The sequence below is a fragment of the Thermobia domestica genome, chromosome 15, assembly GCF_964235325.1.
Source record: "Thermobia domestica chromosome 15, izTheDome1.hap1.1, whole genome shotgun sequence".
In the NCBI taxonomy this organism is placed as follows: domain Eukaryota; kingdom Metazoa; phylum Arthropoda; class Insecta; order Zygentoma; family Lepismatidae; genus Thermobia; species Thermobia domestica.
The window spans coordinates 102,034,500-102,045,615 of record NC_137468.1 but is presented as its reverse complement, the minus strand read 5'-3'; the positions used below and the strand labels follow the sequence as shown (position 1 = coordinate 102,045,615).

Sequence of the window (11,116 nt, the reverse complement as noted above, 5' to 3'; positions counted from 1 at the left end):
ACAAAATCTCTATTGAAAGGATAATATATGTAAGCATTCTATAATTTTTTAACAGTGCATATAAAATAGTGAAAAGCTGAACATATACAAATTCAGCTAACTAAGCCATTGTCTAGCCCTCATAAGCACACATCTTTAGTGCCATTCAGAATAATATGACTACTTGCTTTTCTTTAATTAAAAAAAATATGTACTTATTTCGATTGTAAAATGAATTAACATAGTGGCGTCAACTAATAAGGATCCATGCTGTATAATAATTTGCCACACACCTCTTGTACTATGTTTACTGTGGTGAACTGCTTCTTGAAATCGCTAAATAAAAGAGACTAAGAATTCGAAGATATATTATTGTAATATCTTATTCAGAAAAAAAAAAAAGAAAAAAACTTACCTATCCAACCGACGTTAAGTCATTCCGCAATTAAGCGTGTGTAGGAATCTATCTAGGTTTGAAGATCTAAATAGGCCAAAGAAAGCTTCCAATTTGTTGTTTTAATTATATATATGGTTAAGAATACAGCACTTTTTGGAGAGGTACAAGGCCAGGCTTTTCTGCAAAAGACTATATCTAGCGTCCCGCTATTATTTCCTTATGTCTCTGCAGACTTGTGTGAGTGAAAATTGCTGATAAAAAGCAAGATTTAAATACAAATTTTACACATATTTAAAAATAAATTATATTGTACGATTTTATGCCACATACTTATATTGTTAACTGTGGGGTACTCAATTGTGTTTTTTTTTTTATTAACTGAAAAAAAAGTAATGGAATACACAATTCTATGTTTTTTATATTAATCGAAAAAAGTATCTTAACACAAGTGAAATAATGCAAATACAATGAACACGTACCCTTTTGCTCAGGCAAAAAGTGTGGAAGTGACCTACAATATACATATATGACACATACGTAATTTTTATTTTTAATTAATTGGTGCCTCGTTTGATACTTCTACTAAGGACACGTGTAATAATAATAGAAAATTACTGCGTAACTCATTTTACTACTCGGATCTTTAAACTAAATTATACAGAAGGTTGTTCGCTGTATATCCGCCAATTCGGTGGTGCCACCTGCGGAAGCAGTGTTGTATTTGATCTTGTAGGTGTGAGAGTGTTATCAAATGGCGCCGAAAATCAACCGGTATTGGGCGGGTTACATAATGGCCCTTTACCATGCTGTTTTCGTACTACGCATTGTGAAACAAGTGTCAGGAGAATGGGTTAACCACTTGGGATGACTACTGCGAAAGCTACTGTGGTCCGTTACATACAACAGGCTCCCATTGCGAAACATTCACTCACAGAAACCACCACGGAAGCCTGCAAGCGAAGTGACACCCGTAGTGCTAAGGGGAATTCGTCGATTGGCATGCCAAGAAAATTCCCCGGCCCAACGTGATATGGGCCACATTCCACCTCGCACCGCCAACTGTGAGCAAAACAATTCGTAAGCGCCCCAGGTGGAAGTGTGTGCGAAAGGCTCGTATACACCACCTGCTACCACGTCACATTACCGAACTAAGATGAAGAAACTGTATGAAAAGTACCTGGCAGGTTCCAAATGGAAGACAGTTGTCACAATGGAATGTGTGTCCATCTCACTACATTCGGGCGATCACATACAGTGACATTGACGGCAAGGGGCGCAGCAACTTTGTACGTCAATGCAGGTAAAGTTTCCCTTGTGGCTTTATGGTTGTTAAGGGATTTGGATCCAAGGGTAAATTGCTGATACGCAAAGTGGACAAAAATGTGATGGTAAATGCAAGATACTTCCAAGAATCCATCCTGACACCTATCTATCGGAGACACATCCCACAATTGTATGAGATGGACGCGAACCAGGTGATGATCCACATGGACAAGGCTTCGAGTCATACCGCCAGAACATCACTATATTTTTTATTAGAAAATGGCAGAGGAATTAGGAATTCGTGTCATTCCGTTTGAAGACATTCCTATGAAAAGCCCAGTTGTTAGTCCAATGGATTTTTCCCATTTGAACTCTTGAAACGACGTCTTCAATATCGCCGCCATTGCACCCTGGATGGTCTATGGAAAGTGTGCAGATAGAAGTGGGTTAGAATTCCCATGCCTATCCTGCACCGGACTTTGCTGCAATGGAAACTGCGATGCTGTGTGATAGTCTACAATGCTGGGGGTCCAACAGAACATGATCGGTGGTGGCGGGGGTATCTTTTAAAGTGAATGCCCGTCAAAAAGTTCTTTGATATAAAGCGAACATCATTCTGTATTTTACTTTGCTATGTCGTCCAATAAGCAAATCTCAGAAAACTCATCAAATTTAATCCATGCTTCAATACAACTGGACATATTTTTTAAATTGGAGCAACGGTCGAATATAGGTATAAAATTGGTTCGTATCAATATCTAAGAATATAAAATACATTCTAATTCCAATGAACTTTCAATTCAACTTTCTTCATTCGAGGATTATTTTCAGAACAATACGTATTAATTATTCTATAACACAATTGGAGATTGATTACACATATATGATTACTACAAAAACAACTCAATTGACTGTTGTCATCAAATTCTTCTCGTAACAACCAGCACGTCATAGTTGCATTCCTCTAGCTGTAACACCAGTTACGACTTTACTGCAGCCTGAATGTCTTCACGTTTGTGGGTACCATCACAGAAAGGTCGATGATTCGTTTGTTTACAATTACAAAACCAATAATCTTTATCTTCTGTTGCTAGAAACTTCACTGGCCTTAGTTTTATTTTTAGTTCATGTCGCCTATGCGTTCCATCACAAAATGGCTGAGAAAAAGACAAATAATTATTAGGTAAGTGTTAACTTATATAGAAAATCATCATCTATACAAAAGAAATTACAATGTATTTACTAAGAAAATACCTGATCAAATTATGAATTTTTCTCTGATTTTCTCGTTCTCAAAATTTGATAAATATTGTTAGCAAAATAGTAGAAGTAAAACATAGTTATTTTAACTACTAAAGTGAGAGCTAGTTCTGACCATTGTTTATACTACATTACAAATCTGCACAAACGTTTAATAGTTGTAATCGTTACTCCTTCGTTTATAATTTTAATAGCTTACATTCATCTCTCACACTTTCCGTTTTCACTCCATTTTTTTAAATGAATAAAACGCACAAAGACATTACACTACTTTTATCACATACTCTTAGATTATTATCCTGTAACCAGCGTGACGACGTAATACAATAATTTACATATTACCATTTCCGAAAGTCAAAATAATTGAAATAACAAAAACAGCTAAATATTTCATACTTATTTTCCAATGCTTTTAATACATTTATTTGATTTTCAACAGTGGCAATCTCTTGACCAATCGCTTCTTGAAGTTTGGATTTCTTTGGTTCAAGTACCTTGATTTTTTGAGCCACCCAGTTTCACTCTGAACGCTTATTAACTTCTAGTTTTTTTTTTTTTTTTTTTTAATCCATTTCGTCCACACTATGGAATGTGGTGACTCTTTGGTAGAGGGCTCACTTCTGACGCAAGAACTCCCTGGTTAGATCCCAGCTTCTGTCAAGAGCACTTCGTGGTGGACAAACACGGTGTGCGTGGGTTTTCTTGGACTTTTCTCGTCTCCTCCCCTCTATCTTCATTTCACCATTATCATCCATCTCATTATCACCGCCTCCCTCAGCCTCGGTGCATAATCGTGGAACGTTAAACTACAAAAAGTACACAATGTATTGTACAGTTAGTAATTCGATGTTCATAATACCTTCCAAATTCAGAACACTATAATACATCACGCTGTGGAAGAATAACTCTTCTGGAAGATTAATAGAAATATATCTTTGTTCACTGAAGAGCTAACTTAGATCCAATGGAAGCACAGCTGTGTTTTCATGACATACGATAAAAGACTTCTTCACAGGTTAGTTTTCTTACGCTCCTCTTTGTGTTTGAGTAGCTGCAAGTATAACTGATCTAACCAGTCTGTTTTCCTGCAACTACGCAAATGTTATTTTTTCAATGTATCGTCTGTTTGGATCACGAAGATACGACATAATATAATGCGAAAAGACAGGAAGCGCGATACCACCCATAGCACATTTGTGAATGCAACAGGTGTGGAGGTCCTGGAGATATAGTATGGGCGGACACAATGAAAAATGGAAGTACACCTTTCGCGTCTTCGAGCACGATTCGTTACTGGAGAACTGTATTCTACCGAGATATTGAAAGCATATGCTCGTCTTTTCCATGGCACAGTTACATACATAGATGACAGCTTGCCCCCACACGGGACTGCCAAAGTTACAGATACTGGAGATTCAGGATATCAAACATATAGATTGGCTAGTTATTCTCCAGACCTTAATCTCATCGAACATGACTGGGATGCTCTCGAAAGACGTATAGCATAGGGGAATAAGGACGAATGAGACAACATACTTGAAGCTTTCCTGAACAATCTCATCAACAACATGCCGAACAGTTGTGTAGGATGCTGTACTATCTACAGTGACCATACGCGTAAATGTTGTGCACTCAGAATTTTCTGCACTCATGGCAACTTCCATTTCATGTCCCCTCTCCATTTTGTTTTGCATCTTCTTTTTTGGTTTATCTCGTGCTGTTTCTTTGCATGGCGGGTATTAGCTTAAAGATCTTATACTCAATTCGTATAATTATTTATTTCCCAAATAAGAAAGATGATCTTCTAAAATCTAAATGTCTTCGTATGCCACAAAGGACGTTACTACTACCAAGCCAGAACTTCTACACACTAAAGAAACTCAATATCTTATATATTCTTTTATTGTTAATCTTCGCCGTATCTCTCTTATAATTCTATTACATCTATAATCTTCATTGAACTCACATTCGTATTCTATATCATTATCTTAATCAATACTTCTTTATATCTTCACAATCTTTCTGTAATCAGTAACAAACTTTCTCATATCTGTGTCTTATTTGCACATACTAACTCTGATTTACTTGGTAACAACAAGTATCACATTTATAACCACTTTGTGCCCATCTCATCTTCCAACAGCGGGGAATTCCAGCCATCTTTTGACAATAGAGTTGGACTAACACCTGTGCTTACATATTGGTTACTTGATGCACCTGGATTATGTTACCAAATGTTACGGGTTAATATGTGAGTAATTAAGTAAGTAAATTGATTGATGGCAGTTTAATGTCCCTTTTCAGTACTGAGGTTATATACGACGATACTAAATGCTTAAAATGGGATCTATTACAGACACTTGTGTATTTCGAATTATGTACTTCATACCGCGGGTGACGCATGACATTTAAAGAAAAAAACTTAATTCGAAAATATCAAATTTCGTCGGCGCATATTTAGTGAAATCGACGGGAATAATACGGAATTATGAGCCACAAAAGCAACTGAAATTGAACAGAGGTCAGCAATCCATCTATATCCTATATAGATAGATAGATATAATGCATGGACCTACAATAGAACATGGAATCTGAACCACATGAGATCTAAATCTGGAATATGAACTATCTAAAATATGGAGTGTCCAGTTGAAAAAAAGAATTGTCACCACCGACATGTTCTGTACAAGTTCAACAAAGATTCTAGTGCCTGCAGTGCATGGAGAGCACGCTATAGCTGAAAGGACCATCCGGAAATGGTTTGATGGTTCCGAAGTGGAAATTTTGACCTGAGCGATGCCTCACGTTCTGGTCACTCATCCCACTTTGGTGAGGACGATTTAAACGTCTTGAACCAACGTGATCCCCGTCAAAGCACCCGGAAATTGGCCATGGAGATGGACAGGCAACTGTCGTGCATCATCTTCGACGTATGGGAAAGGTTCGAAAACTAGGTTCGTGGGTGCTTCATCACGCAGTGCAAACAAATTGAACCAGCGCGTCAGCATAGGTGGTCCCTTTGCTTATCTGCCATCGTGAATCTTGTCGGCATCAGCCCTCTCTCTCCGTGTTTACAGAAGATGAGAAATGGTGGCTATACGTGAACTTGAAGCTAAGGAAGAAATTGGCCAGCCCAAACAAAAAGGCAACATCACGAACCAAACAAGATTTGCATCCCAAGAACACAATGTGTGTGTGGTGGGACATGGAAGAAATTATCCACATTGAACTCCTACCTCATAATCATACCATCCGTGATCAACTTCAACGTGTCCATGTAACGATGCAAAGAATATGACATGCCACTATCATCCACAAGGACAACGCTAGATCACATATGTCACACATGGCAACTATTCCCATTCAGCAGGATTAATGGGAGGTTCTTCCTCATTCGGCGTATTTCCCAGATGTGACTCCTACAGATTACAATTTTTCCGGGGTCTGTGCCAAATGTACGCCAAAGCACATCCTTCGAAAATAATGAGAAGTTCCAAAAAATTTCATTGATAACTTCTATCCATGTAAGCCACAGAGTTTATTATTATTATTATTATTTTATTTTTATTTTTTGAAGACATCCAACAACTGCCTGAATGTTGAGAACAGAACACATTGTAAACATTGCGGGGAGTGTATTAGTAATACATTGATTAGTTCAAACCTCGAACAAGAAATGTATCCATTAATTCCAAACGGCAGGAACTAACGAATCAACCTAATACTTCTACAATAAAGAATCATCATCGTTGTTGCATACACGAAATATAAAGGTGCAAATGGAATACATACTCTTTCAGGACATTTTGCTCGTATGTATGTAAGAACTTACCTGTGTTTTACTATGTCCACAAGCACACCAGTTGTATGTTTTATCTTTCTGACATCTATACTTGAATGGCTTCTTGTCATATATTTTCCCTTTGTCTGGTTGAAACGTTGCAGAGTAAACTTCAGCTAGTGGATTGGTAGGAATGGTTTGTGATTCTGAGCCAGTCTTTTTGGAGTAATTAATTGCCTATAAAGATATCGTCAATCATAAGCTCGATTAATTTCCAACAAAAGAAATCTAACAAATATGATACTGAACTCTAAATCTTATAGTATCATTAAATATACGTACATTTAAGGTATCTTGGGATACATTTTCCTTATTTACAGGAATTTTTTTTTTAACTGGAAATAATCCCCCCCCCCTTTTTTTTTTCATTTCGAAAGCGCGGTATGACTAGTATCGGGAATGCTTTGGCGCTGACCCAGCAAATGATTCGGTTATTTTTAGCACTCGTCGCACCAACTAACATACAGATATAGCCTGCGCAAAGTTACATAGTGTTGATGATTATTACTTGAGGTTAAGACTGGTCAACTACAGAGAGGCAATGTATTCACTTCTACTTGAAAGTTTAACGCTTACTAAGATAATTTACGTAAACTTCATTCGATGTTGTTGAAACTTTTTTTTTTTTTCTTTTTTTCATCGGCTGACGAATTGATTAAGTGGGATACGCACCCTTACTTGGAAGTTTGCGATAACTGAGATGATTTAGAGAAATATTATGGTTGTGGAATTTCGTGTTTCCTCTGAGGCTGAGAAAAAGGTAGTGCTTGACGTTACACTCGATCGAAGATATTAGGTTTGTTTTATTTATTTATAAACAGGGTGGAAAAAAATGACTTTTTTTTTAAAAAAAATAATTTTTGTTGATTTTTTTATTTAAATCGATTTTTTTGATTTAAATCAAATCTTTCTCCTCGTATAATACAAGTCGCGAACTGAAGCGAAAACATTAGGAATTAGTATTAAATGTTAATTATGCCATTTAAGTGAAAGTATTGGGGTTGAATTTTGAATTAATCCCTAATCGTTAACCTATCTAAATCCCAAAAACAATGTTTCTTAAGTATTAAGGAAAAAGTACAGCAAAGTTCATCAACATGACACAATTTATTCACAAAACTTACCGCTAATTGGCAGGGGCATATTTTAAAAAAAAAAATCGGAACTAGTTTACGGCACGAAATACATATAAAATAAACACATTTCGCCTGAAGTTCTAAAATCTACTTTAAATGAAATGAAATGAAATGTTCATTTCACGGATATGCCGATTAGGCTAAAGGAGACAATGATGATGAGAAATGAAGAAATGAATGAAATAGTGGAATAAAGAAAGTGGAAGGAAACGGGGGAACCCCGAGAAAACCCACGAGCACGGTGTTTGTTCATCCTACTTTAAATGAATTCCAAAGTAAATTCCGTGTAGGAAAATGTTTATACACGAACTTTCACGTCGGAAATGGCCTTAAACAAGGAGATGAGTTGTCGCCATTATTACTCAATTTTGTCCTGGAATACGCTTTAAGGAAAATCAAAGATAGCAACCAGGGCCTAGAGTTGAATGGTATTCACCAGGTTATGGCATATGCTGATAATGTAAATTTAATAGGGGATGATAAGAGAACAATAGAAAGAAATGCAGAAGTCTTATTAAACGCTTACAGGGACAAGGGTTTAGAAGTAAATGCAGAGAAAACTAAATACATGGAAGTTCGTCGGGATCCTAATACCGCAAAATATGGATGCGTTATAATATTAGATAATACTTTTGGTAAAGTGGATACTTTCAAATATCTAGTGACAATATTAACAGACCAAAACCATTAACAAAAATTGACTACTTAAAATGAATCCTCCCTTGAAAAATTTAAAGGTTTTGACGTTTCGGAACTCTCAGGTGGTTCCTTTCTCAGTGGGAAGGTAAAAAGGATAAAACGGAAAGGAGAAAATAGGAGTAAAACCAGGAATACATATCACTATATAAAAGTAACGAACGAAAAGGATCCTGAGAAGAACAGAGCAGAGTGAAAAAAGAATGAACTGAAAAAAAAAAGAACGTGGTGTCTATGTTAGGCCACTATTGCCAGATCCAAAGTATGCATCAAAGGTAGGTACCCAAGTTCGATCAATGTTGCCAGTATCAAGGTTCAATGCAGGTTTGTATTTATGAATAAAAAACGATTCTTTAATTTCCCGTTGTTTTTTTGATTTTGCTGAACCTATTACCTTAAGCTGTTTTGTATTATGTGAATGTTGTTTTAGATGAAGCGCTAAACCCGACATACCTTCTTCTTGTGACTTTTTTGATTGTCTAACATGTTCCTTCACACGCATGTTAATATTACGTTTAGTTTGGCCAATGTGTGAGGAATCACATTCGCAATGGACGCGGTAAATACCTGCCTTATTTAATGGATCGACAAAATAGCTTTTAAATCCAGTGAGATGTTTTTGTAAACTTTTGGGGGGAATACTTGAAGCAGATATGTTATGCAAGAATACGTTGAATTTTTGTTGAAAGTTGTGGAAAATAAGGAATTCCAATCGAAGTTTTTGCTTCTTTGGAAATTACCGTTTTGGGAACTTGAAGCGATCTACATGTTTGATTAAACCATTTTTGTAAAATACACAGCTTATAACCATTTTCTTGTCCTATTTTATATGTAAAAACTGTATTTTTTCATTGAGATCTTTTTGACGGTCACAAATTAATAATGCTCTATGAAAGAAGTTCTTCCAAATATTGGCCTTGTAAATTGGCGGATGGGCTGACTGTTGATGTATGTAAGTAGTGCCTGCATTGGGTTTTCGGTATACTTTTGTAATAAATTTATTATGTGATCGGGTAATCAATAGGTCTAGAAATGGAAAGCGGTTATCAGATTCACGTTCAAGGGTGAACTTCAGCCTAGGATGCTGATTGCTGAATTGTTCAAATATATGTGTAAGTGTATTTTCATCACGAACAAGTAGTAGAATGTCATCAGCATAACGGTAATATCTAACGTATTTAAATGTGTCCTGCCGTATAATAGACGTTTCAATCTGATTTAAAACGATATTTAAAAGTAATTATAGACCAAAACCATATTCACGAAGAAATTAATTGCCAACTAAAAGCAGGGAATTCGTGTTATTATTCAGTTCAAAATCTCTTGTAGTCGGGAATTCTGTTGAGAAATTTGAAGCTTAAAATATATAAAACGAGAATCATGTCTGTTGTTCTGTATGGTTCAAAACATGGTCGCTTACTTTGAGGGAAGAATGTAGACAAAGTATTTGAGAACAAGGTGCAGAGACGAAATTCGGACCCAAGAGGAACGGGAATGGGGAATGGCGGAAACTTCATAACGAGGAACTACATAATTTATACGGTTTACCAAACATTGTTAGGGTTATCAAGTCTAGGAGGCTTAGGTGGGCAAGTCATGTAGCTAAAATGGAACAAAGTAGGAAAGCTTTCAAAGTCTTGATTGGATGACCAATCGGAAAACGACCATTAGGAAGACCAAGGCGCAGATGGGAAAACAATATTAAGATGGATCTCGCATAAATAGGAGTACGAAGTAGAAATTGGATCCAGTTGGCTAAGGATAGAAGTCAGTGGAGAGCTTTTGTAAACGCGACATTGAACCTCCGGGTTCCATAGGCCATACAGTGAGTTAGCCTTTTTAGTTATAAAATCTTTAAAAAATAATAAGTTTCGGAGAGAGCATCGGATCTCTCTAAATACGCTTATTATCTGATAACCAACAAACTGACGCGTATACACACACACACAAAAAAAAAAATCGTCTTAATGTCCATGGTGATTTCCCCGTTGGAATAGTTAAACGATTAAAAAACCGTATGTTACGAAGAGAAGAAAGCAGGATTCCCCCGTTACCCGTTCAAAACGAGATATTTCCTAATCATACTCTGCATGACACTCGTTTTTATACTGTGCTGTACATATATTTGAAAAAATGAAATGAAATGAAATCTTTGAGTTTTACGTCCCACGGTTATGCCGGTTAGGCTAAAGGAGACGGTGATTATGAGAAATGAATGAAATGGTGGAATGAAGAAAGTGGGAGGAAACGGGAGAACCCCGAGAAAACTCACGCAAACGGTGTTTGTCCACCACAAAGTTCACTTGGCGGGGGCTGGGATCGATCCCGGAACCCCAAGCACCAGAGGTGAACGCTCTATTACTGAGCCACCGCGGCCCCGTACATATATTTGAGTCTCATTGTATTATGATTATTATCTTCCATAATCGAAATAACAGAACAGAAACGGCACTTTACTTATTTTCACCTTAAATTAATTTATTTCGGAATTTGATTTAAATCAACAATTTTTATTTAAAAAATCAAGTGATTTAAATTTCGATT

General features: G+C 36.6%; 1 protein-coding gene across 1 annotated transcript; it reads right to left on the bottom strand.

Moving 5' to 3' along the window:
• Positions 1-475: 475 nt before the first annotated feature.
• Positions 476-9,074, bottom strand: LOC145671574 (uncharacterized). The gene is made up of 3 exons (XM_081740761.1): positions 8,967-9,074; positions 6,732-6,917; positions 476-2,796 (listed from the first exon to the last, which is right to left on the bottom strand). The coding sequence occupies exons 1-3, from the start codon at positions 9,072-9,074 to the stop codon at positions 2,620-2,622; spliced, it is 471 nt and encodes a 156-aa protein (XP_081596887.1). The 3' UTR covers positions 476-2,619.
• Between the last annotated feature and the right edge of the window lie 2,042 nt (positions 9,075-11,116).

What these genes read in the sequence shown, in the direction of transcription:
- LOC145671574 (XM_081740761.1), bottom strand. Translation starts at nt 9,074, where the DNA reads ATGCGTGTGAAGGAACATGTTAGACAATCAAAAAAGTCACAAGAAGAA. An exon ending in ATAATACAAAACAGCTTAAG is followed by an intron (nt 6,918 to 8,966) that starts GTAATAGGTTCA and finishes ATATCTTTATAG; the next exon opens with GCAATTAATTACTCCAAAAA. An exon ending in GTGGACATAGTAAAACACAG is followed by an intron (nt 2,797 to 6,731) that starts GTAAGTTCTTAC and finishes TCTTTTTCTCAG; the next exon opens with CCATTTTGTGATGGAACGCA.